Below are 26,199 nucleotides of genomic sequence, written 5' to 3' on the forward strand. Positions count from 1 at the left end.
TCAAGAACACGAATTTGTACAGATTGTTTGCGATTATCTTGTTTTTTGAGTTTGATTTGACTTCGTGAGCTAGCTGGTGCACTGCTATTTGTCTGTTTGCATTTTCTTTTGCCATTAATCTGACTAATTTCATGACAACAGACAAACAGCAGATGACAAAATAGAAACCACTTACTTTTAGTACATGTATCTACCTTGACCAAAAAAAAAAAAAAACCAAAAACTGTATTTTTGTCCGAATTCTGATTTCTGGTTAGGAAAGAGCTGTGTCCTTCCAAGGTTTCCTGACTTCCTGCAGGGGATTTTACAAGTTAAGCAAAATCCCAAGAACAAAAAAATACAAAGTCCATCCCGTTCCCACGTGTTGCCCGATAAGCAAGAGAAACTCTTGCAGGAAGACATTTTTAGTTACTTTATGGAGCGTGGCTGCAATGATTGAAATCATACTCTTTTACAGCAAAACTCGAAGACAATGCCTTTAGTTGGCACTTTGTCGAAAGAAAATACACTTAAAACATAGCTCTTTTTCTCTTTTACCTTTCCCTGCTTACTGTATAATAAGTGGTTTTTAGTATATAATCATCAATCATTAGCTAGAGTCGCAGAGCCTTACACTTGGCTGAGGCTCCCTCCTCTCTCACATCCAACTTGGCTTTGCAAGGCATCAAAAAATGCACAAGGTTCATCACCATTAGCTTTTTGAACTCATCTTGGTGAAGATTTCAGAGTGTTATAAAATTAACGAAGAGACGAACAACTTTTAGTAGACAAATAGTGATGATTTTCCTCCCTTCTTCTATCTTTTCCACTACTGTCGGTTTCAGATTTTACTGGAGGAAAAAACTTTACCCATCACAAAGAAACATGGATAATATTTCTGAAAGCCCTCACTTAACCTCTCAATCTCGTGACAACCAAACTATTCTTTTATTTTCATGAAAAATAATAATAAAAAAAAGATCCCCAAGCGTGACAATTACTTGTCCCGGAAAATCTTGGCTGTACCATCAAAATTCCTGAAAAAAAAAATCGTATTTTGAAGGGTAGCTCTTATCTTTTTCCTGCTCCACAGTTTCCCATTTCTCCCTGATGCAGATTAGTAAGTATATCTTTATCATAGTTAATAAATAAATAATATAAAACCCATGGTTCAGTTCAGGCCACATGGATGGTTAGCTACTTTCTTGAAAAAGGTTTTTAAATTTGCTTTGTGATCAAGATGCTCCATCAAAACAACAATGGTGACTTAAAAGTTTTCAACGAGCTTTTGAATCATGCTGTGAAAATTACGCGCACGGTTAACGTGTGGGATTAAGCTTAATATCCTTTTTTGTGCGTTGGTTACAAGTTCAAGTAGGGACACGGACTTCATTTTCCTTGGAAAAAAAAATATGAGCACAGAGACAGGTAGGGAAAGGACAGCCACTGACCACGAAGTGTCCTCCAAGGCTCTCCAACAGCTAAACAGCTAGCGTCCGCTAGACAGCCTGTTGTTTTCTCTCATGTGTGAGAATTTTTTTTCTCCTGTTCAATTATTACAAGTTTTGATGGATAATTATAATTAAATACTTAGATAAGGTTTGATTATTAATTAATATTTTAATTTAGTTGATCAGTACTGAACCATTTTCCTAATAAATTTGCTTTTTTATTATAAATATTAAAATTTAAAATTATTAAATTATATTTTATAAAAATAATATATAAATCATTTTAATTAAATTTTGAATTCAAATTACCATTTCATTACTCTATGAGTATGCGAATCATGACGGTTTCATAGTCATTTGGTGTGGTTTTTGAAAAGAATTAAAGTCATCCGACATCTTTATTTTTGGCTAATTTGATAATAATAGATGAGCTTTAAATTTTATTTATTTATTTTCATGGAAAAGAAAGTCGTGTGTTTGAGTATTGAATATTTCATGTTCAATTGATGACCCCATTTCAAAAAAGGTTTCAGAAAGCAGTTTCTTATAATTATTATTAATATGGATAAATGATTTTGTCCCCTACTGTTCATCATTTCATAAAAATAAAATGATTAGTAGGAGCCAAAAAAGAAGTCTAAAAGAAAAATAGATTTCGTTTTAGATTTAAAAGCTTCTGCTATAACTTAAACTTGTATGCCTTCAACTCCAACCAATTTTAGCATAAGCTTTAATTCTAAAAAAAAAAAAAAAAGGAATTGCGGGCTTTCCAGTTTGGGTTGTGGACTAAAATGGGCTGAACTTAAGCCCATTTAAAGCTTATTTCTGTTGGGCCCATTTCACATTTGTCTTAGTAGCCTGTAACGCTGCGTTTTAGTTCCTAATTTGTCTCGAATATTCCAACGATGAAATCAAAGAACAAAAACCCTAACCCTCAGTGTTGTATCCTTAAAAACAGTTAAACCTCAAACTGTTCTCCGGCAATCCGTTCTCTCTTTTTTTTTTTCTTTTTGTTCTTAACAATAAATAAATAAGGAAAGGGAAAAAGATGGTCTGGTTTCAATGCGAGGATTGTGGCGAGAACTTGAAGAAACCCAAGTTATCAAACCATTTCAGAATTTGCTCTGCTTCCAAGGTCTCAACTTTCCATTCTAAATTTTCTCCTTTTTAACATTTTTTTGTTTGGTTAATCTTGAATTCTCGACTAACCCATCTTCTTTTTGGTTGATTCCGTAGCTATCGTGTATTGATTGTGGAGTGATTTTTGGGCAGCAAAGCGTTCAGGGTCATACACAGTGCATTACTGAGGCAGTAAGCTTCTTAATTCCTTAATCATATTGATTAGTTGCTGATAAATAATCTGAAAGACCTTTTCTTTCCATGTTTAGGAGAAATATGGTCCTAAGGGACTGGGAAAAGCACCAAATGGTTCAAATGCAAAACCCAGCAAACAATCAAAGGAAAAACCTGATATTGATATAAATGTGGGGTTATCTCAACGTCCTCCATGGTTTTGTAGGTAATGTTCATTTTTATCCGCACTTTGTTATTCCCTTTTTGTTTTTAGTATTTCTTGTTTGTAGACTGCTGGCATATTAGACACTTTTGAGGACATAAAGTAAAGTAATTTTCGTATGTCTTTATTTGAATGTCTTTATTGGCAGCTTGTCATGTTGTATCAGAAACATTTAACTTACTAAAACAAGTTTGATTCTTAATGAAAAGTTGTGATGGCTGTTAGTTGGGAATTCTGCATGACTTTTGCTCAATGGCAAAACGAGCTAACTAGCCGTGTTGCTTAAACCATACAAGTATTTTGTATTGCAGAGAGGTCCTTACACATAAAGTTTGGTTAATGTTTATTTTAGCTTTCTAGTTTTCCTTTGGTTTCATAAATGAATAGAGGAACCATTAGATCAACAAACTAAACCAAGTCTTAATGCAAAAAAGTATTATTTTCATTCATGAAGAATACATCTTTCTGGTCCCATTGGGTGTTGTTGTCTTGTTTCTGTGAATATAATCCTTTTGCTGTAACTTTCTACAGCCAATGCTAAAGAATCTGTTTATTTTAATTTTAATTTTTTAAGTTTAACATATCAGATTTAGTGCCAAATTAATTTTCTTTGGTGTCTTGTTTAGTGAATCAATTTTGATATCTGGCTAGCTACAGAATATAGTGACTTTGACATTTCATCCGGTGAGGCTGTTTGTGTTAAGCTCATGAGCTATGGCCTGAACTATCATGATATAAATGATAAAATATTGCTTGTATAATAATCTTGTCTTTTTTTTATCATCCTTTGTCATGATCTGAGAGATTCTTTCCATTATCTGTGTATTTGCAGTCTTTGCAATACCAAGGCTACCAGCCAGCAGACATTACTTCTTCATGCTGAAGGAAAGAAGCACAGAGCAAAAGCTCGGGCTTTCCATGCTAAGCAACAACCTAAACAGATGGAAGAATCTGTTCCAGATACCAAGGTTTCAACTGAAAATAAAGTGAATGGTGAATTGCTGGAGAATAAATCCATTGAAGAGGTCAAACCACAGGACCTGCCCAAAGATGGCCATATCCAAATCAACTCAGAAGCAGCAAATGGAGATATATCATCAAATAAAAAGAGAAAGCTAGATGTCACTGTGATTGTTGGTACTGACAAAAATAGTGGGGATACTAGCTCAGACAAAACAGGCAATGGAGAAGTCATTCACACAACGAGAAAGGCAAAGAAATCCAAACACGATGTTATAAAAGAAGATAAAGCATTATCTGCTACTACCAAAGAAGATAACAAAAGGAAGATAAAGTGGAAGAAGTTGATTAAAGCAGCATTGAAATCCGTATGTCTCCTAATTAAGATTCATTCTATTTCAACCTTTTCTGTGTTAGAAATTTTGCTGCTTATGATCATTAACATAGATTTGTTAAGATAAACATGATGGTATAAAAGCGAGAGCTCCCATAAACCTTCCCTGAAACCAGTGGTTGGGAACTAGAGGCACAAAGTTACAATTATTTTCCTTCTGTTGTACTTGCACTTGCATTTATGTTTTCTTTTTTATGCATGTGGCAGAGTTCTGATGGAGTTTTGAAGATGCGGAAGCTGCAAAAACTGGTTCTAAAGGCCATTCAAGAATCATGTGTGGATGAAGATGAGTCCCAACTAATTGAAATGTTGGAGCACAAGGTGAGGGTTGTTTCTTTGTGTTGTTCTTTCATTGGCATTCTTTTGGGACAGTTTAATTTAAGAACTGAAGCTCTTGTTTAATCTTGTCACAATATTCTTCTCTCTGGTGGTGTAGATTACTTCAAGCTCAAGATTTACAGTTGACAACAAATTCGTCCGACTGGTGGCTAAAGACTCAAATTAAGCTTTAATGAAGCTCTTTTTTGGTGGATTTTGAAGGATGGCAATGTCACCAATCACCAGTTATTGGTGACTATTGCAGTTTTACAATCATTCATTCTTTTCTTTTCCTTTTTTTTTTTTTGAAAGGTCATTTATTACTACTTTTGTTTGAGAATCAAGTTGGAGCTGGTCCTTGACGTTGAGCCTTAACCTATTTATCGTTTCAAATTATTATAGAAATTGTCTGTCTACTGTATTTTTTTGCCTGTTTCTGGGTTATAACACACGTTGAAATACCACCAAAAGTGGTGTACTTTAAGCCAAAGTATAGCCAACATAAATTTGTTTTCTTGCACTTGGATATTGATGAAGGGACGTGAGCTCTGACCACATTTGAAGTCGAGAAATTTCCAGCGTACTAGGAATCTCATAGATGATATAGCAGCTTGTTCTAGGAATCTCAGCACCTGGAAAGGGCAGTCGGTTTATGGCTAGCAATTATCTGTTGTCATTTCGACCACTTAGCCATCCATCTATCTATCTAGGCTAGCGAGAATGCCGAGAACAGGTTGAAATTTGTAGGTAAAGAGCATTTTATAACAACATTCAACAATGAAGCAAATTATTCCATTAATGAACGCTCATCAATTTACTTACAAATGAAGATAGCCTTCAATTTCACGGTTCTATCAATGGCGAAGTATAATTTCTTGCATGAATTCTTATAAACAAAACATTTCTCGAATATCTGTTGTCTTCACAAGGATGCTCAGCAGATGGTACAGGTTGGCTCTGTTTCTCATATCATATTACATGCTTGTGGGACAACAGTTTCCTCCATTGCGGCCCAAGCATTCACTATTTCATCTGCATGCAATTCCTTGGAACTGAACATGTATAAAAGGTGTTAGGAACAAACTTCCATTCCGGGAAATTAGGTTGAAAATAGACGAAAAACTATTATAATCAGCAGTACAACAGAGCATGTCATTGCCTGCAACAACAAAGAAATACTTTTATCAAAGAGTTAAAACATAAGAGAAAAAAAAAAAAAAAAAGAAATCTGATGATCTTAACTGACAGATATTATGAATGAATTTTTTCCCTGGTATACAAGAAATAATTATGATTTTGAGGGGACAAAGGGAAGGGGGTGGGGAGACCATAGTACTTACAGCAATTGCAGAAGCAGCAAGGCCTCCTCTCTCTCTAGGATCTTTACGGTAGTGATTTCCAAAATAAAGAAATGTAGCGTAGTACCACATCAATGGGCACACAAATCCTAACAGGAAGCTGTAACAAACAAGACAACATGAGAAGTGAAAAACTGCAGCAAGGACATGGTGAAGAGTGAAAAGAACTCACGAGAACCATCCGATCCCACAGCCAAAGCATGGAAGGGGTTTGTCAAAAATCCCAGTTTGGAACTCCTCCACATCTTTGACAAGTGTATACTTGCCTTTTTCTGCAGCATCTGGTGCTTGCCCTACCATCACAGCTTAACCTCTCAATTGGTTGCATAGATACTCATAAATAACGGTGATGCTTTAAGATAATGTTCGATTTATGGAGGATCACGCATGGAAAATTGTAGCAAAATAAATGTCTAATTGTATATTAAAGGAGCAGAAATGACACCCAGCCTCTGTTTGCTGCAGTGTATGGGTCAAGAATTCCTGACTGAACATGTAATTAGCTTAATAGAGTCACTACCTTTAAATACTGAATAGTATCGAGCAGATGGCCTCAAAAGTTCAAGATGTTTATCAAGACTGTTTCTCAAATTCCCTGCCTCCTCGACAGCAGCCTCTGTGACATTGGGAAGTCGTGTTATAGATGAGAATCTAATTTATAATATTCATCATTTGCCTAAGGAAAAGCAATGCTTAACTAATCATTTGCTTTGCTTTCTCTTTAAGTTCCACATGAACTAATCCTTGTGGCAGATTGTTTATAACAATAAAAAACAAGGTCTATTGCCACAATATTGTTGGGTTAATACTTTAAGTTCTACATAAGCAAATAACTTTTTTTGAGATCAAAGGATAAATTTTCTTACAAAAATCAGAACCTTTAACATTAAATCTAACCTAGGCTTATCCAACAGATCAAACACATATCCCTGTGTATTTATAACAATAAACCAAGATATAAGCAATTTTCCAAACAAACAATCATTGAGAAGTGACTAAATGAGATAGATGGCAGTTGGGACTATATATAACTGCAAAAGATAGGCCATTCTGATATGCTCTTCACCGAACTCAATTTCATTCCTACCAAGAAAGCAGCCATAGATATACTCACAAACTGTACTATGCCAACTGACTCATAGCATCCAGCACCAATGACCTTTGAAATTACAATTTGGCTGACGAAACTACACAGTTGATGACATTATTTGCTCTTGTTGTTCTTACAAATCAAGTTATTTGTTCATCAAGGAAAAAAAATCATATAGTATTTGCTTTTCAGCAACATCTCTCATCAGCTGCACGATATTCTTAAGACAGAACTGTATTTCTATTAAGCATTAAAAGTCATTATCAGTGCATCAAATGGGCTCTTATACTGGCTATATAAGAAAATCCAATGTCTCCAAAAGGCGAAAAACTTGAGCTTTTCTCAAAGGGAAACAAATATAAAGCATCATATAAATACAAATTATCTCTTTAACTATTAGCCTGACAAGATAAATGGGAAAATTCAGGAGAGAAATTAACAAATACAAAGAAAGATAGATTCATTACTTTGATCCATGCGTGAAAGAGCTGATGTGTTCAGAGCGTTAAAGTCCTCAGTGTATAATCAACCGACAAGATTCCTGCTTCAAATCATACCTCCGATTCAGTTTTAGAGGCGATACATAATCACCATTTTGTAGAAAAAATACAAAGAACAATCCCAATTCAGTGAAAAATTGATCCATGATGATCACAACCGGCTACGCTGGCAGCAGGTAAGCTTATGATCCATCTTAAGATAGAGTTCATGAATTCAGCTAAAATTGGAAATTATCCAAAAAAATAAAGAACAAAGAAGAAAATTTGACAAAAAAAAATCAAACGCGCCAAAATCTAAAACAAAAATTCCAATAAAAAGAAAAAAAAAAGTTCAAAACGCATAATCTTGAAAAATCAAATAAGAAATAAACAATATTAAACAAAAAAAAGGGGAAAACTTGCCGGTGATGTGATGAGCTGGAAAACTTCTGGAATCCTCTGTTTGAAAACAGAGCGAAAAAGTTTACACCTAATTTATGTCTTTTCCATTATAAACAATAATTTATGGCGGAAAATTATGGAAAAATTAAGGTTTATTTCTCTCCGCTTGTCTTAATTTATTATTATTCTTATCATCGTAATAAAAATAAACATGCTTTTTTATTTTTCCACTTTATTTGAGTGCTACCTTGAAAATTATTTATTTTTATTGATTGGACCACATGTAAAATGACAACTAAACCCTTGTTCTTTGACTTTGGCTGTCTCCGTAGTTGGTACTCGGTAGTAGGTAATATTGGATTCTTTTTCAATAGTAAATTGTAAATTACTAGAATTTAAATTTTAAATTTATTAAATATTATTTTTAAAAATAAATATATAAATTAAATTTCAATGCGATGCTATTGGATTTTATTGCTAGTTCTGGTTAATAATTTTGGACCCCAATTGGCTGGCAAACGTCAAGGCCCTTCAAAGATTATGTACAGAGAAAAATGTCATGAAAAAAAAAAAAAAAATGAAGGCCAAAGCCTTATATTTTGAGGCCTATGTACTTTTCCTGAAGTATTCACCATTACTTGTTTTTTTTTGTTTCATTATGAATTTATCAAAAAATATTACAAAGTCCTAACAATTCACTTGGAAAATAAACCCCAATAAATTAATTTTATTGGCAACTAAATCTAGATGTTACTATTAAAAAGATTGAACGAAATTTTAAAATTTCATTTTAATTTTAGCTTAACATGGTTAACTTTGCGTTGCAAGTGTCAAATTCGTGGTAGTTACGAATAGAAGTTAGAGGAGATCCATCATCAACAACCCATCTGTCGGAGAAACCAAGAATAAAAAGGAAGCAAACACGTTTGATTCGGCCAAATAATTTCCTGGAAAGTTGGGAAAACTGTTGTTTATTAGAAGGAAAATGGGAAAAGAAGAAAACCTCAAACTAAGGAAGAAGGTCCACTGCGATTATTATTTTGCCAATTGCTAGGTCGGTATAACAAAAAATCGCATTTGGGGCAGTCAAACATTGTATTTAGCCGTGATTTAAGGATGAACATGGAACTTTTTGGTAGGAAAATGTAGAATTAGCTTCAAACCAAATTTTGTTGGTAAATAATTATTTGAATTAATTTATGTAATTATTTCTTAAAAATAATATTTAATAAATTTAAAATTTAAATGTTAATATTTATATTTTTTATTTTCTATTTACCACCTCATTTAAAAAAAAAAAGAGATAGTTCCCCTTCCAATACTCCCCTTTTATTAATCTTAAAATAAATTCTAATGAATTTTTAGAATAAATAAAATAATTACCATAATCCTTAAAATATTGGTGCGTAGATGTAATGCTTTAATACATTCCTTTGTATTTCTAACTTGATAAAGATTGGACAAGCTTTTAGATGTTCCTCCCCCAATACGTCCGACCGACCATTATTCGAAGCTACAGCCCATAAGCAAAGAAGAAAATGTCCAAGCCTAAATCAACATATCTTAATCCAAATGATAAAAAGTTCAATATTTTTTAAATAAAATTTTAATTTTGAGTTTTATAAATAAAAAAATAAATTTAAAAAAATTTATTTTATTATAAGATTCGATCCGATTTTAAATTAATCAAAACTTAAAATAATTATTGAGAATTTCAAATAAAAAAAATGTCTAGATTTAGCTCTCTCAAAGTTAAAAAAAAAAAAAGTAAAAAAAAAATCTAAAATTATAATATTTGATTTAATTTAATTTAATTTTTTATTTATGTTGAATTAAATTAAAATATTAAATATATATATTAAATTTGAATCAAATTTTAAATTAAAAAATAGATAATAAAAAATAAAAAAATTTAAATTGAATCAAATTATATATATTTAATTTTTATAAAATAAAAAAATAATTTTATTTTAAAATTTATATAAATATATTAAAATAATATATAAATTTAAAAAATATTGTAATTTAAAAATTAATAAATACAATTGAATAAATAAAATTTAATTTGAACCAATTTAGATCAAATAAAAATTTAAATTGAATTAACATCGAATTTTAAAATTTTATAATATTATATAATATTAAAAAAAAAACAAATTACATTTAATCCAACCCCGTATCACCCTCCATCTAATTCCATCCATTCCTAACATGGAAAGTCTTTTTCTTGGATTTTGTCGTACCGCCTCTCCTTTGCACCGACCACAATTCTAGCCTAGCCTTGTATGGATCCAGGTGTCTCTGGAACGCCACGTTCAGCATACTCGAAAACCGAAGAATAAACAGTTTGAAAAACAAACGCTGCTTTTGGGACACGTTCCAATAAACTTCTCTTCGCTTCTATTGTATTTCTCTTCCTTTTTCTCTTTGTAAAGCAAGAATTCCGACACCCTTGTTTTTCTCTGTCTTTGTGTTGCGTGAGTTTACTAGGAAAATTTAAGATGGGAGATGGTCCCATGGGAGTAGAAGCAGAAGCATCAACAATTAACGATCATGGTAGCAGCGATGATCATAGAAACGAGGTGGATATTTACCCTCTAAGTTGTTACTATTTTGGATCCAAAGAAGCCATTGCTTTCAAGGATGAAACTCTGTATGATCGTATTAATAGGATGAAATCCAAGTACTTTACCACATCTCTTTTTCCCCCATGTAGAATTCGATTGGGTTATTTTTATTTGCCAAAATCTTTGTGGGTTTGTCACTCTTAACTTTTTATTTTCCTAGTTATGCTGCTTATGGATTGAGGACTTCTGTAGAAGCAGTTATTCTGGTTGGTTCTTTTTCTGTACTCTCTTTCTGGATTGGTTTAATCTTAGTCACTGTTCTTCTTATGGTTATATTTAGAAGGTTTGAATAACTAAAAATATGTTGCATATTGTTTAAATTTTGAAGGAGTTGCATAGTTTTAGGTATAGCAAGAAGTTGTTCTCTGTCCCGTGCTTAGTGATGACTGATGATTGACTATATATAGGGGATTTTACTGAAGAATTAGTCAAAAAGTTATCGAATTTAGATAGTTCAATGCTGAAACTAATCTTATATAAGAATTCTTGAAAGTGAATTCCAGTCTATGGCAAACTGTTAGTCAATTACCAAAGAGGCGGCTTCTGGAGGTTGAGAACAACGATTTTTAGGTGTTTTCCACATGGTGCACCACTTGTAATGTTGTGAGAAGGCAAACTTGTTAGTTCTGACCAGACAATTGTATATGTTTCATGCAAAATTAGTCCCATGGGGATGTATTAGTTTAGTTATTCTTTTTCAAATGTTTTAAGCAATGTCTTTTAATCAGGTTGAATTGTTCAAACACCCTCATTTGTTGCTGCTGCAAGTTAGAAATTCCATCTTTAAGCTTCCTGGTGGTCGTTTGAGGCCAGGTGAATCAGGTAACTTGCTAGTTTTATTAAACCGTCTTACAAACTTGAATTTGGTTAGGTGTATCATCCTTGAGCTGCAGGGCATTCTTCTAACGGTTCACTGAACTAAGATTGAGCTGAATTTCCAGATACCGATGGGCTGAGACGTAAGCTTTCTAGGAAGCTTTCTGCCAATGAAGATGGCAATGAAACTGAATGGGAGGTAAAGCAGTTTTTTCCCTCATTTGTATTGAAGGTTTTTTGTGACATGGTGTGAAAATTCTCATGTTCTTAAATATTTAGGTGGGAGAATGTCTTGGCATGTGGTGGCGGCATGATTTTGAAACATTGTTGTATCCGTACTTGCCACCCGATGTAAAAAAGCCTAAGGTAGTTGGTACCTTAATACTGCTTCTTTTGCAGTGCTATACCTTTCTCAGTTCTTATGTTAATCTCATTGTATAGGAGTGCACCAAACTCTTCCTTGTGAGGTTGCCAGAGAGTCGAAAATTTATTGTTCCCAAAAACCTGAAATTGCTTGCAGTTCCACTGTGCGAGGTTCACGAAAATCACAAGGTACAATTGAACACTACTATTGGAATAAATAAATGGTGCTTGGACATTCAATCAAGACTAAATAATACCGTTTTGTTATATGTAACGTTTGATGCAATTTCACTGCTATTTTTTGGATGTTACTTTGACAAGTTCATTTTGGATATCAATACATAACCTTCTTTTTAGGGTAGCTTCATTATGATGTCCTCGTATTTATAATTTATGCTACAAACTTGTTTGTTCATGGTGTAAGATTTTCACTGGAGTTTTACATGTTGCTTATGCTTTTTGATTTTTAATTTTTGTAGACATATGGACCGATAATATCTGGAGTGCCACAGTTGCTATCTAAATTCTCCATCAACATTATTGATACTTAGAATATGCATGTTGACCATACCGAGTGGGATTAAGGTAAAATTACAGAGATTTGATAGAAGTTTTCAATCTTGGGCTTGTAATTTTCATTAAATTTCGAAACACACTTGTATATACCATAGTTTGCTTACTGGAAGTGATACATTACATAACATTGAGCTCAACAATATTAAACTTATCTTCACTTTTGTCTTTTTATTTATTTTTTAATTCCTTTTCCATAATGTTTCACTCACTAACTTTATGAGTTGAATTGTAAATCAACAAGTTCTCCTTAACCTTTTTTTTTTTTTTTTTTTAAGATTTAGCTGCTGATAGAACAAATTTTTGTTGGCATTTTACTTTGCAAAGTATTAGCTCACTGATTTTAGGGTTTAGCCATGGTAGAAGTACATATCTATCTGGCTATATTGAGTAAGACCAAAGTTTCTGGTAAAAGCCATGTCTTATAACATATACCCTCTTTGATGGCGGGGAAGTCAAGTTCAATGAAAAGAACTTTGAAGGAGAGAGGGATGAGACCTGAGAGCTCTTCATTAATCTTTTAACCGATAATATCAAGGAAAACTATCATTCATAATTTCATATGCATCAGACTCAAAATTCATAGGCAAGCTCCACTCAAAATAAGTATGTCAGACAGTTTGAAAGATTCTCGCAACAATCTGATAAAACCAACCAACCTGTGAACTGAAAACAATCACTCTTTTATGGGATTCTGTTTGATTCCCCCTCTGAATTCTGCACTTTGATAGATTGTGATCCTCCCTTGTTGCCAGGCATCCAAGGGGCAAAGTGAGCCATCTTGCCACTTTTTGAGAGTTTAGCCAAAATTAGGTTCCTGCTATGATCCAAGGATTCCGTAGAGGACTGAGGCAGCCAAGTGGTCCCATATTCATTAATGGTAAACTAGTAGATTTGATGTTTTGCAGGTTTCAAGCGGATTCATTGAACAATTCAAAGAACGCGATTGAAATTAACTTGCAATAATTGCATCCAATATGTTCCTGTTTTCCTTAGCTATAAGCTGTGCATGATTCTGGGTGGACTTTATACTGCAATTGCTGTAATTATGCATCTTTTTTATTAGCAAGTGACGTGCTTGATGAAACCAAACCAGGAGGATTGCTTAACAATTTTTGGCTACCAAACACGAGACAATAAAATGTGATGGTTGAGAAGAAAAAACAAGAATAATTTATGGGCTACCAGAAACCGCAACTACTAAATTGCCTGGCCTTCCATCTAGTCGGCTGTTGCCTGCTATCCCGTCACTAGGCGAGCAACTTGGTACTGCTTAATACCTCTCCAAGCCGTTTGCTGCATTATCCGTTATCCCCACAAGTGAATCGCCATAAAGATGACCTTATACTGTTGCCAGTGTGACAGAGACTCAACTTTAAGCCCACATTCATCAATATCCAAAGCGGCCAAAATAAGAAAGGCCAAAGCCGTCTTTTTCTGACTTCCATAGTCAATAACCGGCCAGCTAAAATATAGAACTTTTTGTTGTCTTCTCCCTATGATCAAACTAATCTTTGCGGAAAAATAAATAAAAGCCTGTCGTGTTATTTCACCGATCATTGTGGACAAACAGTGAAGAATGTAATTGGAGAATGGAAAATATTTTTATATATATTTAAAAAAGTAATGGTCAATCATTCACGTCATTATCATGGTGTGTAATATGATTAATCTAAATTTCTGTAAAAATGACAGTAATCCTACTTATATGTTTGGTTCAACTAGCTTCAGTCAAAATTTTGTGAGATAATTTGCGAATTGTCATATGATTTATTGGTGAAAATTTGAACTCTCAATTAATCACTATGAAAATGAATTTAAAAACTTGAATAAATTTATTTACTTTTGATAAATAATAAATTTCTTTTTAGACTATGAAGTATGAACTGTTTGCTAAAGCAAGTTTTCAACTACTACTTCTCATGAACCATGAATAAGCCAGCTTGGTTTTAGACTTGTAAATTTTTTTAATGTTTCACATTTATAGAAATTTATTTTTATTTCAAAAATTACAGAAAGGTAATCTTTTATTGGATATATGTGCAAGAGAAAAAGTAAACGGGAAGTCAGGTTATATTATGGCAGAGACTGGTCTCTGCTCTTTGGTCTTTCTCCATCTATACCAACCATTAAAAAATCTCCACTGGTTTTCTTCTCTCTTAATAAATCCACTTTAAAAACAAAGCGCAAAATCAAAATTATTAAAAAAAAAACCCTCTTTGCCAACGAAAGGAAAGGAAAGCAAAGAGGAAGAAAGAAATGATGAAGAAAGGAAAGGGAATTTTAAACCCTAATTTGAAGATCTCTCTTCTTCCTCCAGCCGAGAGCTCCTTCGCCAAATTTCTGTAATGATAAATAAGTATTATGTCCGCTCACTCTAATTTTCTACTTTTTTTTAAGGTCTGATCTTGGTGATTAATTTTTCGTGGCAGAACCGAAAGCGGTACATTCAAAGACGGCGATCTCCTCGTCAACAAAGACGGAGTTCGAATTGTTTCTCAATCCGAATCTGTAGCTGTAAGACGGCGATCTCTTCATTTTAAAAAAATTGTTTTTCATTGTTCAGATTCTTTAACTTTTTATGCATCTCTCGGTGGCTCTTGACTAAAAAGATTTTACCACTAGAGAATTTCTTAATTGATGAAAACTTTTTCTATTATTAAGCTTGATTTGTTAAAATTTCTTGTTTAAAAATCTTAATTTGTCTCTGTTTTTTCTTGGTTTTAGCCTCCGCCCATTAAGCCATCAGAAACTGACACGGATGATCAGTTGAATTTAGATGATATAGATGCGATTAAAGTTATTGGCAAGGGTAATGGTGGAATTGTGCAATTGGTCCAACACAAATGGACTGGCCAATTTTTTGCATTGAAGGTATATATCCAAGAGCCAATTTTAAGTGTTTAACACTTTCTGTATTCTCATGTTTTTTGTTTTTAAAATTTTTCATTGTCTGTTTTTTTGTTAAGCAAGAATTATTGCCTTTTTAACAGCATTTGTATTATTTTATACATATCACCTCTGTGTTAATGAATTTACATTTTGTAATGTTGGCACTTGGAACCTTGTCTTTTTGGGTGCAGAGAACAGGAGTTGGTTTCTTGAACCTTTATTTTTTGTGGCAAAAAAAAAAAAAAAAACCCTTTGATTTTTCTAGTTCCAGTAAAATCCGATGATGCTCTAGTTACAAAAATAGAATTTCAGTGGTTGTTCTGGCTTGTAAAATTAAAGTGCCAGAATCCTGCGGCTGAGGTTATTTGTTTACCTTATGTCAACTCCAGTCAAGGCCTTGATTCCTGGAAACTTATTGATAGGTTTGATCATGATAAATGATGACAAAAAATCTATCCTAAATCATACTTGACAGATGTATTGTGATCTATTTCCATTTATAGAAATGCTGCTGTTGTTGGGTGCACTATGAATTAATGAAGCATGTCCAGCCTTTCTTGATTCTATAGAAGCCATTCTTCTAAAACAGATATTTTTGTTCCTTTTTAAATATAGCCATATAACCATTTTAGCAATAGAATGTGATTTTTAGTTTTGCTTCTCCATGTTGTTCTACAATATTATAAATTCTCACATGTCTTCTTTTATCAGATTATTCAAATGAATATTGAGGAGTCAGCTCGCAAACAGATTGCAAAGGAATTAAAAATAAATCAATCCTCTCAGTGTCCATATGTTGTTGTTTGTTATCAGTCTTTCTATAATAATGGTACCATTTCAATCATCTTGGAGTATATGGACGGTGGATCCTTAGCTGATTTTCTGAAAAAGGTTAAATCCATTCCCGAACCCTATCTTGCTGCAATATGTAAGCAGGTTAGTACATTTGCACTTTGAATTAATTATACTATGTACCAGAATTTCTTGTATTCGTTTTGAAATTCTTCTCATTAATGCAGGTGCTAAAGGGTTTGATATATCTTCATCATGAAAGACACATTATCCACCGAGACTTAAAGCCATCTAACCTGTTAATAAATCATAGAGGAGAAGTCAAGATCACTGACTTTGGTGTGAGTGCAATAATGACAAGCACCTCAGGGCTAGCAAACACTTTTGTTGGCACGTACAACTATATGTCTGTAAGTAATTTACTGTAACAAATAATTATTTTGTGGTGGATAAGGTTATTGTATTCTTATATGCTCAAAACTTTTTAGTTTTTTAATGTCTATTTACTTATTTTGTAGCCTGAGAGAATTATTGGTGGCAATTATGGCAATAAAAGTGACATTTGGAGCTTGGGACTAGTGTTGCTTGAGTGTGCAACAGGTCAATTCCCATATTCCCCACCAGAGCAGGCAGGATGGACTAACTTTTATGAGCTTATGGAACAAATTGTTGAACAACCACCGCCTTGTGCACCTTCAGATCAATTTTCTCCTGAATTTTGCTCATTTATTTCTGCATGGTAAAGATTATTTTTTGAATGAGTTACTTGATACACTAGCCTTAAAAGATGTTCTAGAATGTTTTTGCACTATAATGAGTTATTGAGTTTCTTATTTTAAATTAAAAGTCTTCTTCAATTGGGATTCTGTCAAAAGAGATCATTTATTAGTTTCCTTTTGATATTGGAGAGAGCCTCTGCAATTGTATTTTTTTTTTCTTTCCTTTGGATTTTATAGAATTGTTTGATCATATGAGTTTAAAAAGCCTGGCCTTGGGTTCTTTTTTCCATGACAGTGTAAAGAAAGACCCAAAGGAAAGAAAGTCGGCACATGAACTGCTGGTATGTAAATATCTGGTTTCCTCTATGGCACCTTTTCAAGTAGTAAAAGAAATTGATTATTATCTGTTAAGATGTTTCACATATGATTTTCAATGTGAATACAGGAACTGCCTTTCTTGAACATGTATGATGACTTGGATGTGGACCTCTCATCTTACTTCAACGACGCAGGATCACCACTTGCAACCCTTTAGAACTTATGTGGTATGTCTATACTTGGGTTTGGTGTCATAATTTTCTTATATGGGTTGCTCTGTACTACTTCAGGACTCTGCCTTTGGAATTAAAGTTCACATGCTTTGGCGTGGGACTGTTCACATGATTTTGTAACATATCTATTCAAAAAACTTGTTTTCACTATGATGAGATGAAATTTATCTTGTCTTTTCTTTATATCTAAAGCATAATAATGTAGCTATTAATCATTTTCTTCTCAAGGCTTCTGTCTATTTAGAATCCAAGAATCACTTTTCTGGCTTTTGGGAACTTGAAGATGTTAGAAAAAATAAGTTAAAGAAAGAAAAACTGAAAGAAAGAGTCTAATAAGCAAAGTTGTTTTTGGCTTTGGATACAATGACCAAATTGGTGATGAGTTCTAACAACTATCACCTAATTATACCCTGGGCTATATAGAATATGGCATCATTTTTTTTTCCAGATCTTCCAATATTTTCATGCATAATGCAAGATTATAAGGTCATATTTGATACACAAGATTATGATAGGATAGGATAAGATGATATTATGAATAGGATTAGATTAAATAATGTCATCCTATTTTGTGTTTGATGTATGCAAGGATCATGATAGGGTAATTTATTTATTTATTAAAATTATCCTTCCTCAAAGTTTATACAATTTAAATTATTGTAATTTTTAAGGGTATAATTAGATATGTAAGTTTAATCCCAAGAATTAAAAGTAATCCTCTCAACTTGGGGAGGATTGAATAATCCTATGCCAAGAGGATATTAATCTTCCTTACAATTCCTATCCCTCTATTCAGATGCAAATTGAATATGATATAGGATGATTATCATCTTATCCTATCAATAATGATTATCATCATATCTTATCAATAATCTTATGTATCAAACATAACTTAAGTTATTTATTCCATTCTCCTTGAGAGCTCTAGTGATTCTAACTTCTAAGTACCCATAAAGATGGTGTCCCTATCTTGTCATGATGATGGACTAGATATTGGTTGATCAAATTGTTTTATTCTTAATGCATGTTTTCTGCTTTATAATGTTGATCAATTCGATTGCTGCTCAGGCAATGTGTTTGGCGAACTGTGGTTGAAGTTCTTTATTTTTTTTCCCTATAGAATACTTTTGATTTTTTTTTTCCCAAAAGGTAATTATTCATTTTGGCCGCTATCCGTGTGTTTAAATATGGCAGGCACCATTCATGCTTGAGTTGTAATTAATATTTATTACCAGGGGTGCCTTTTAAACTGAAACCAACATTGTCACCTTCTTTTTGGCACAGTTCAGACCAAACAAATAAAATAACTAGTCAGACTCTGAAAGAACGTCAGTAGAAGTTGTAGAAGCAAGGAAGATTTGTAGTTGTGACTAAAGTACAAGACTTATTTGAGCGGCTGTTGTGATGGCGAGGCCCAAAGTTAAGCATCAAAGACTATCATAAAAATTTCTTGCCAGAGGACTACGAGCGCGAGGTACAGCTTGTTGCTGTGTGTTAATGTTTTATAATTAAAAGGAAATGCTGTCATATATTAAGAACAATTTCATAAACTTCCCGAAATAGGAATTGTACTAAATTAGATAATGGAAGTGACAATTTTAACTAGTCTAAATTAGATAATGCATGCACTTGAGTTTGTAATAAGAATGTCTTGACCTTTAGGTCTGGCAAATTCAGGGATCCTTTTATGGCCAGTTTGGTGTCATCTGGTTGATTCTTCAATGAATAATAATTTGGCAATCTTTCCAACAATTATACTACTATGGATGTATAATCATATCCTATAAGACTCGTAGATCTCTCTGCATTGTCTTTTCGTAGAGAGAAGTCCTTTTTCTGAAGAGCCAGGGAGAATGTATCCTAATCTGTTGAGTATGACTCTTGAGCGATGATTTTGAAGAGGACGTTGCAAAGGCTAATTGGACGAAGTTGATGAATATTGACAGGGTTTTCTATTTTTGGAATCAACGCAATTTTCGTATTATTCACTCATCAAAGAGATTTTTCCATTTCAAAAATGTAAACAAAAACGGGTGACTTTTAATTACCGATAATATGCCAATGTTTTGAAAAAAGAAAAAGACATACCATAACGTTCGTGGTTTATGGGATTTGATCGAGTGCGTTTGTTTAATTCATCGATGGACTTCCTGACTGGGAGTTCTGCAAGTTAAAAGTTATATATCTCATTTGTTACTTTGGGTTCCACTGCCTCTAAGATTCCTTCGAAGCGATTGTTTCCTTGGGACTGAAATGGGGTCGGAAAAAAGATATTTTTTCTTAAATATATCTTTTGAAAGCAATGTTCACTCAAGTTATTCGTCATATTTATCTCTTATTACTGGAGTCCTTTACATCGGTTTGGTAAAAAGTTTATACTGCCGCTGGGACATAGACAGGTCAACAGTCAACCCAATCTTAAATCCGGTGTGAACAAATTCCAGCTGGCTCAACTTGCCCAACTTGCGGTGTTCTAATCTTTTATTAAGCGTCCAATTAAAACTAGTGAAAAAAAAAAAAAAAGGAACCCTTACCAGGAGGCACTAGCTGCTGTCCCTGTATTGCAAATTTGCAATGGTTTGTTTGACTGCTATTAGCAATTAGGTTGAAGTTTTTCATTTGCTTTCTCCTCTCATAGCTTTCTGACTTTTGAGATCGAAAAAGATTCATGGATTGGCTGAGTCCAATACTGGACATTGGAACTCGCTTGTGTGATTGCAGTTCCAAGCATATGGCCTACATCTACAATCTTGAAGAAAATCTTCAAAAATTGCGAACGGAAAAGGATGCACTCAACCGCCGCAGCCATGACGTACGACGCAGGGTGGAAGACGCTGAGCAACAACCACGAATGAGGCGTTCGGAGGAAGTGGAACTGTGGCTGACAAGTGCAGAAACCATGGAAAATGAAGTAAATGTAATTATTCAAGAAGGCGATCGAGAACTGTCAAATAAGTGTGTCGGAAGCGGCTGCCCTAAGAACCTAAAGTCGAGCTACAAGATTGGGAAGCGAATCATTAAGAAGATAGATTCTGTGATGGACCTAGTGCATAAGGGTGAGCCTTTCTCTTCAGAGTCGGCCGTTGTGGTGAGGCTGCCACGTATGCGGCTCCTGATGCCTTTGTGGCCTGTGGAAAACACTGTTGGCGTTGACTCTACAGTTGAAAGGATATGGAAACTTATTGAGGATGAAAATGTTAGAGTTATTAGATTATGTGGAATCGGAGGTGTTGGAAAAACGACCCTCTTGAAGAAAGTTAGCAATGAATTCCATAGGCAGAGCCATGATTTTGAAGCTGTTATTTGGGCCCAGGTCCCCAGACAAGAGGAATATATAGAGAAAGTTCAAGAGGTGATTAGGAAGAAATTGGACATCCCAGATGCCACATGGAATCAGTGTTCAGGCGAGGACGAGAAGGGGGCTCAGATATCTAGTGTCTTGTATGGTATAAAGTTTGTGCTATTGTTGGACAATGTATGGGAGCAGTTCGACCTTCTAAAACTGGGCATCCACCTGTGGAATGATCAAAATCAGTCCAAAGTAATATTTACAGCCCGCTCACTAGGGTTGTACTTTGACATAGAAGCTCAAGTGACAATCGAAGTTGAGTGTTTACCCCCTAAGGAAGCCCGGAGTTTATTTAGGAGGACGGTTGGTGAAAGTATACTAAGTAGGGATCCAGATCTCTCGGAGTTGGCAAATACTTTTGCTAGAAGGTGTGGAGGGTTGCCACTTGCTCTCCTCACTGTTGCTGGAGCCATGGCTTGTCGGAAAAATCTTCGTGAATGGCGTCACACAATTGAGCTGTTACATACCAACCCATCAGAGATTGCAGGTATGGGGGCTTATGTGTTTCCTCTTCTCAAGTATAGCTATGATAACTTGAACGAAGCCACAGCTCAAAACTGTTTTTTGTATTGTTCCATATTTCCAGAGGATTATAACATTAGAATAGATGAACTTATTGATCTCTGGATAGGAGAAGGTTTCCTAGATGGACCCAATCCATACGATCAGGGAGAATTTATGGTCGGGACATTAAAGCTCGCGTATTTACTTGAAAGTGATGAAACTAAACATTGTGTTCGGATGCATGATGTAATCCGTCACATGGCTTTGTGGCTGGCCCGGGATCAAGGAAAAAAGAAGAACAAGGTTTTGGTAGAAAAAAGTGGAAGGATTACAGATCAGGAACTCACAAAATGGGAAGAGGCGAATTGGATTTCCTTGTTTGGCAGTAGTAGTAGAAAAGTGAACATAGATCGCTCACCATCTTGCCATTATCTCTCAACTTTGCTCTTAAGAGATGCACAGCTGGAATCATTTCCCAGTGGATTCTTTGACTCTATGCCTGCTTTGAAAGTTTTGGATTTGTCAGGTAATGGAAACTTAGTTGAGTTACCTTCCAATATTGGAAATGTGACAACTTTGCAATATCTTAATTTGTCATTAACAAGCATAGCAAGGTTGCCTACTGCCCTTAGAAATTTGAGAAACCTCAGGTGTTTGCTATTAGATTATACTATGAATCTTAAATGGATTCCAAAGGAGGTGATATCTAATCTTTTACTCTTGCAAGTTTATAGTAAAATAAATGGAGTTACGGAGTACTTTGGCTCAGTGGAAGTTATGCCTTACGATGAAATTGCTTTTTTAGAAGTGTTGGAGTGTTTGAATCACATAAATAAAATAGGTATCACTATATTTGGTGCCTCTTCTCTGGAAAAAATATTGAAATCCTACACTTTACGGAGTTGCATTAGAAAATTAATGTTCATGGAATGTATCAGCTTGGTTTCGCCGTATTTTACAGAAGACTTGAGCAATCTAGAAAGACTTGAGATGTTTCGTTGCAGTTCACTCAAGGAGTTCAGACTATCAGAACAGTGTAAACTTGGCAACCTTAGTAAGGTATACATAGGAGTTTGCCCACTGTTGTTGAACCTTAATTTTCTCGCATCTGCTAGAAGCCTTGAGATGCTTACAATTCTTGACTGTGAGTTGCTGAAGGAAGTTACAAGTGAGAACATGGCATTCCCTCGGCTGAAAACTATTTCCTTGACTCGTCTGCAAAATCTGAAAAGCATCTGTCCATCACCCAGGTGCTTTCCTTTTCTGTTGGAAATTGAAGTATCTAAGTGCCCATGGTTGAGGCAGCTTCCATTTGACTTGGAAGGCGCAAATTTCTTACAGAAAATTAGAGGAGAAACAGAGTGGTGGAATGGTTTGATTTGGGATGATGAAGCCATTAAGGATGCTTGTCGCTTGAAATTTGTATCCACCCCATTCGAGCTCTTACAAGGAAAGAAAGATCAGGCTTTCACCAAGAAGTGAGTATATGCTTTTGTTATTGATGAATTTAAGTATTACTATTATTCTTTCAACAAATGAGGAAAAAAGATTTACGACCATAATCTCACACACTCAAGTGAGATGGTTTGCTTTTACTATTTTTGCATGAGAACTAGGTATAATCTATGGATTAGAGGGGCTGTTATTGAATTATATATGCCTAATTCATTCCTTGGTGATGAAATTCATTGCAGAATCTCCAAATTTCCGCAATGATAATAGTTATTATGTCCGCCCATTCAAAATTTCTACTTTATTTTTCCTTTTTTAATTTTTTTAAAGTTTGATTTTGGTGATGAATTTTTCATGGCAGAACTGAAAGCGGTGAAATCAAAGGAAGGTTTGAAATTTTCAATGTAGATCTACTTGACATTGCAGTAACCGTAAGATTTTGCAATTTTCTTTTTCAAAGAATTTGCTTCTTTCTTTTTAAATGTTTTTCATTGTTTAGATTCATTTACTTTTTATATATCTAATATATAAAATGCTCTTGATTAAAAAGTATTACCAATTGATGAAGACTTTTCTATTATTAAGTTTGATAATTTTTTTTATAAATTTCATGTTTCAAAGATCTTATTTCTCTCTTTGTTTTTTTGGTTTCATCCTCCACTTATTAAGCAGTCAGAAACTGCCATGGATGATCAGTTATATTCAGAAGATATGGATGAAAATGACACAGACAATCAGTTGAATTTAGAAGATGTGGATGAGACTGACACGGACAATCAGTGGAATTTAGAAGATATGGATGAGACTGACACGGACAATCAGTTGAATTTAGAAGATACAAATGTGATTAAAGTTCTCGGCAAGAGTAATGGTGGAATTGTGCAATTGGTACAACACAAATTGACTCGCCAGTTTTTTGTATTAAAGGTATATAACCAAGTTTTAACACTGTTTATATTTTCAGTTTAGTTTTTTCTTTTCATTATCTGTTTTTTGCTTCAGTTTATCTCTCTAAGCAGCATGGTTTAAGGAATAATTATTGTTTTTTCAACATCATTTCCACAAGTTCATATGTATCACCTCTATGGTAATGAAATTAAATATCTTGAATGTTACTGGTTTTAATGTGTTTTATTCCTTTTGAGCTCCATGTAAATTTTGAGTTCTGACACTGTCTCTTATAGCAGATCATTCAAATCAATATGGAGTCAACTTGCAAACAGATTGCAGAGAAATTGAAAACAAATCAATCCTCTCAGTGTCCATATGTTGTTTATTATCAGGCTTTCTGTAATGATGGTGCCATTTCAATCATCTTGGAGTATATGGATGGTGGATCCCTAGCAGATTTTCTGAAACAGGTTAAATCCATTCCTGAACCCTATCTTGCTGCAATATGTATGCAGGTTGGTACATTTGACCTTCGAATTAATTATAGTATGTATCAGATGCTTTGGTGTGCATTTTAAGATTCTTTTTCATTAATGCAGGTGCTCAAGGGTTTGATTTATCTTCATTTTGAAGCACATATTATCCACCGGAACATAAAGCCTTCCAAGTTGTTAATAAATCATAGAGGGGAAGTCAAGATCACCGACTTTGTGGTGAGTACAAGACTGACAAGCTCTTCAGGACGAGCAAACACTTTTGTTGGCACATACGACTATATGTCTGTAAGTAATTTATTTATTCATGCTGTATCAAATTATTTTTTTTCTGATGGCTAGGTGTATCTTATTTGTTCTAATCTTATAGTTTTTAATTTCTAATATTTGTTTCTTCTGTAGCCAGAGAGAATTGTTGGAGGCAGTTATGGCATTAAGGCTGACATTTGGAGCTTGGGGCTAGTGTTGCTTGAGTGTGCAACTGGTAAATTCCCGTATTCCCCACCAGATCAGGCAGAAGTATGGTCTAACTCTTATGAGCTTATGGAATGTATTGTTGAACAACCACCACCTTGTGCGCCTTCGGATCAATTTTCTCCTGAGTTTTGCTCATTTATTTCTGCATGGTAAGGATTATAGTTTGAATAAGCTACTTGATGCACTTGCCTTAAAAGGTTTTCTAGAATAGTTTTGCACCATATCAAGTTATTGAGTTTTGTTCTAAATTCAAAATGTTTCTCCAAAGTGGCATTCTTCCATAGGAGATCATTTCTTACTTTTTTACATTACATCCTTTTGATACTCTGGAGGTCGCATCTTCAATTTGTATTTTCTTCACTTGGACTTTCTAGAATTGCTTGATTACATCCTTTTGATACTCTGGAGGTAGCATCTTCAATTGGTATTTTCTTCACTCTGACTTTCTAGAATTGCTTGATCTTACATGCTCACCAAGGTCAGTTGTTGGTTCTTTTATCTATTACAGCCTGCAGAAAGACCCAAAGGAAAGGAAGTATGTCCATGAACTATTGGTATGTAAATATCTGCATTCATTTGTGGCCTCTTTATTTTCAAGTAGAGAATTTCTGCTAAATGGATGCTTCATGTATAATTTTTTATCTGAATCCAGGCACTGCCTTTCTTGACCATGTACGATGATGTGGATGTGGACCTCTCATCCTACTTCAGCAGTGCAGGATCACCACATGCAACCCTTTAGAACTTATTTGGTATGTCCATGCTTGGGCTTTCTTATATTGAGCCTTCTGGGTCGCTCTGTACTATTTCTGAACTCTGCCTTTGGAATTAAAATTCACATACTTTTTTGTGGCGTTGGTCACGGGATCTTGCTGCTTATCTGTTAAAAACCCTTGTTTTCACTGATAAAAAAAAAAAAAAAAAACTCTGTTTGAAGTTCTTTATATCACTTTTCCCCTAAAGGATATTCTTGAAAAGAGAACGGTTTTTCCTCAAAAACTAATTGTTCATGTTTATAGTTTAATCTATGTGCTTAAAGATGATCACAAAAATCATGCTTGATGTGTACTTAATACTTACCATGGCTACCATATGAAGTGAAACGGACACTGAATATTTTTTCCCCTCTTTTTGCCACAGTTCAGACTGAACAAATAACATGTCAGACTAAAAAAATTGGAGGATCTAAAGTTGTAGACGTGTGAAAGATTTATAGTTGTCATTGTGACTGAAGTGAGGAACTTATTTGAGCTTCTGTTCTATGACTGAGGCCCAGAGCTTTTGAAGCATTCAAGGATTCTCAAAAAATGTTGGTAGTGACAGGGGACTCGGATTGCAAGGATCAGCTTGCCCGTGTGTTAATTGTTTCATTATCAGATAGTAATGCTTGTCATATTTCATCAAGAACAAAAAATAATTGTATAAACTTGCTGGAAAAGGACTTGTACCGGACTAGAGAATGGAAAATGACCAAAATTTGGCTTGCCTATTTCAGTTTCAATTGTAATAAATTCTGTTAAGATGATGTGAACTACAGTTGTGCTGGTGCATTTGGATGCATGAACATTGGATCCTCTAATTTACCATGGTTTGACACTCTGGTCTTTAAGGGTCTTTTAACCACCAGATAGCTAATCCACATTGATATGGTTGGTTATCTGTAATCTGGTTGATTCTTGAATGAATAATAATTTGATAATCACCCTTTTCACTGAGAAAAATGATATCATCCCACATTTTGATTTTGGTTGC

General features: G+C 34.3%; 5 protein-coding genes across 28 annotated transcripts; 4 read left to right on the forward strand and 1 right to left on the reverse strand.

The window, feature by feature from the left end:
- Nucleotides 1-2,331: 2,331 nt before the first annotated feature.
- Nucleotides 2,332-5,023, forward strand: LOC111285317 (uncharacterized). The gene is made up of 6 exons (XM_022874693.2): nt 2,332-2,565; nt 2,667-2,741; nt 2,819-2,949; nt 3,779-4,274; nt 4,508-4,621; nt 4,737-5,023. The coding sequence occupies exons 1-6, from the start codon at nt 2,479-2,481 to the stop codon at nt 4,803-4,805; spliced, it is 972 nt and encodes a 323-aa protein (XP_022730428.2). The 5' UTR covers nt 2,332-2,478; the 3' UTR covers nt 4,806-5,023.
- A 365-nt stretch (nt 5,024-5,388) lies between these two features.
- LOC111285318 (uncharacterized) lies at nt 5,389-8,108 on the reverse strand. 2 transcript variants are annotated; one of them, XM_022874695.2, is made up of 6 exons: nt 7,969-8,108; nt 7,534-7,607; nt 6,497-6,592; nt 6,149-6,269; nt 5,959-6,076; nt 5,389-5,777 (listed from the first exon to the last, which is right to left on the reverse strand). In XM_022874695.2, exons 2-6 carry the CDS (start codon nt 7,541-7,543, stop codon nt 5,718-5,720), a joined length of 405 nt encoding a protein of 134 aa, XP_022730430.1. In that variant the 5' UTR covers nt 7,544-7,607; nt 7,969-8,108; the 3' UTR covers nt 5,389-5,717. The 2 variants fall into 2 exon arrangements, with proteins under 2 accessions (XP_022730430.1, XP_022730431.1); XM_022874696.2 differs by having other exon boundaries at nt 5,510-5,670.
- Nucleotides 8,109-10,139: 2,031 nt separating this feature from the next.
- LOC111285145 (pre-mRNA cleavage factor Im 25 kDa subunit 1-like) lies at nt 10,140-13,446 on the forward strand. 6 transcript variants are annotated; one of them, XM_089763157.1, is made up of 8 exons: nt 10,309-10,630; nt 10,735-10,780; nt 11,303-11,396; nt 11,516-11,589; nt 11,670-11,759; nt 11,832-11,942; nt 12,233-12,338; nt 13,423-13,446. In XM_089763157.1, exons 1-7 carry the CDS (start codon nt 10,449-10,451, stop codon nt 12,302-12,304), a joined length of 669 nt encoding a protein of 222 aa, XP_089619283.1. In that variant the 5' UTR covers nt 10,309-10,448; the 3' UTR covers nt 12,305-12,338; nt 13,423-13,446. The 6 variants fall into 6 exon arrangements, with proteins under 6 accessions (XP_089619285.1, XP_022730161.2, XP_089619283.1 ...); XM_089763158.1 differs by lacking the exon at nt 13,423-13,446 and adding an exon at nt 13,235-13,393; XM_089763156.1 differs by lacking the exon at nt 13,423-13,446 and adding an exon at nt 13,082-13,220.
- A 984-nt stretch (nt 13,447-14,430) lies between these two features.
- Nucleotides 14,431-19,032, forward strand: LOC111285144 (mitogen-activated protein kinase kinase SIPKK-like). 5 transcript variants are annotated; one of them, XM_089763154.1, is made up of 9 exons: nt 14,431-14,671; nt 14,759-14,843; nt 15,054-15,200; nt 15,930-16,154; nt 16,238-16,420; nt 16,529-16,749; nt 17,025-17,070; nt 17,175-17,274; nt 18,475-19,032. In XM_089763154.1, exons 1-8 carry the CDS (start codon nt 14,586-14,588, stop codon nt 17,262-17,264), a joined length of 1,083 nt encoding a protein of 360 aa, XP_089619280.1. In that variant the 5' UTR covers nt 14,431-14,585; the 3' UTR covers nt 17,265-17,274; nt 18,475-19,032. The 5 variants fall into 5 exon arrangements, with proteins under 5 accessions (XP_089619280.1, XP_089619279.1, XP_022730159.1 ...); XM_089763153.1 differs by having other exon boundaries at nt 18,516-19,032; XM_022874424.2 differs by having other exon boundaries at nt 18,565-19,032.
- A 448-nt stretch (nt 19,033-19,480) lies between these two features.
- On the forward strand, nt 19,481-26,043 carry LOC111285141 (disease resistance protein SUMM2-like). Of its 14 annotated transcripts, none has more exons than XR_016343237.1 (9): nt 19,481-22,611; nt 22,947-23,016; nt 23,255-23,512; nt 23,773-23,991; nt 24,076-24,258; nt 24,377-24,596; nt 24,956-25,001; nt 25,100-25,199; nt 25,593-26,043. XR_016343237.1 is itself a non-coding variant. In XM_022874415.2 (9 exons), the coding sequence occupies exons 1-8, from the start codon at nt 19,949-19,951 to the stop codon at nt 25,187-25,189; spliced, it is 3,756 nt and encodes a 1,251-aa protein (XP_022730150.2). In that variant the 5' UTR covers nt 19,727-19,948; the 3' UTR covers nt 25,190-25,199; nt 25,588-26,043. The 14 variants fall into 14 exon arrangements, 9 of the variants coding, with proteins under 9 accessions (XP_022730150.2, XP_022730151.2, XP_022730152.2 ...); XR_016343236.1 differs by having other exon boundaries at nt 19,727-22,611; nt 25,588-26,043; XR_016343235.1 differs by having other exon boundaries at nt 19,727-22,611; nt 23,770-23,991; nt 25,588-25,983.
- The last annotated feature ends 156 nt before the right edge of the window (nt 26,044-26,199 follow it).

The sequence above is a fragment of the Durio zibethinus genome, chromosome 6 (genome assembly GCF_047325235.1).
Source record: "Durio zibethinus cultivar Kanyao isolate XHJ-2024 chromosome 6, ASM4732523v1, whole genome shotgun sequence".
Taxonomy (NCBI): Eukaryota; Viridiplantae; Streptophyta; class Magnoliopsida; order Malvales; family Malvaceae; genus Durio; species Durio zibethinus.

What these genes read in the sequence shown, in the direction of transcription:
- LOC111285317 (XM_022874693.2), top strand. Translation starts at nt 2,479, where the DNA reads ATGGTCTGGTTTCAATGCGAGGATTGTGGCGAGAACTTGAAGAAACCC. An exon ending in TTAAAGCAGCATTGAAATCC is followed by an intron (nt 4,275 to 4,507) that starts GTATGTCTCCTA and finishes TGCATGTGGCAG; the next exon opens with AGTTCTGATGGAGTTTTGAA. An exon ending in TTGAAATGTTGGAGCACAAG is followed by an intron (nt 4,622 to 4,736) that starts GTGAGGGTTGTT and finishes CTGGTGGTGTAG; the next exon opens with ATTACTTCAAGCTCAAGATT.
- LOC111285318 (XM_022874695.2), bottom strand. An exon ending in ATACTATTCAGTATTTAAAG is followed by an intron (nt 6,270 to 6,496) that starts GTAGTGACTCTA and finishes CTGTGATGGTAG; the next exon opens with GGCAAGCACCAGATGCTGCA. An exon ending in TGTGGGATCGGATGGTTCTC is followed by an intron (nt 6,077 to 6,148) that starts GTGAGTTCTTTT and finishes TGTTTGTTACAG; the next exon opens with CTTCCTGTTAGGATTTGTGT.
- LOC111285145 (XM_022874426.2), top strand. Translation starts at nt 10,449, where the DNA reads ATGGGAGATGGTCCCATGGGAGTAGAAGCAGAAGCATCAACAATTAAC. An exon ending in ATTAATAGGATGAAATCCAA is followed by an intron (nt 10,631 to 10,734) that starts GTACTTTACCAC and finishes TTATTTTCCTAG; the next exon opens with TTATGCTGCTTATGGATTGA. An exon ending in AGGTTCACGAAAATCACAAG is followed by an intron (nt 11,943 to 12,232) that starts GTACAATTGAAC and finishes TAATTTTTGTAG; the next exon opens with ACATATGGACCGATAATATC.
- LOC111285144 (XM_089763154.1), top strand. Translation starts at nt 14,586, where the DNA reads ATGATGAAGAAAGGAAAGGGAATTTTAAACCCTAATTTGAAGATCTCT. An exon ending in TGCTCATTTATTTCTGCATG is followed by an intron (nt 16,750 to 17,024) that starts GTAAAGATTATT and finishes TTTCCATGACAG; the next exon opens with TGTAAAGAAAGACCCAAAGG. An exon ending in AGTCGGCACATGAACTGCTG is followed by an intron (nt 17,071 to 17,174) that starts GTATGTAAATAT and finishes ATGTGAATACAG; the next exon opens with GAACTGCCTTTCTTGAACAT.
- LOC111285141 (XM_022874415.2), top strand. Translation starts at nt 19,949, where the DNA reads ATGGATTGGCTGAGTCCAATACTGGACATTGGAACTCGCTTGTGTGAT. An exon ending in TACTTGACATTGCAGTAACC is followed by an intron (nt 23,017 to 23,254) that starts GTAAGATTTTGC and finishes CCACTTATTAAG; the next exon opens with CAGTCAGAAACTGCCATGGA. An exon ending in GCCAGTTTTTTGTATTAAAG is followed by an intron (nt 23,513 to 23,769) that starts GTATATAACCAA and finishes TGTCTCTTATAG; the next exon opens with CAGATCATTCAAATCAATAT.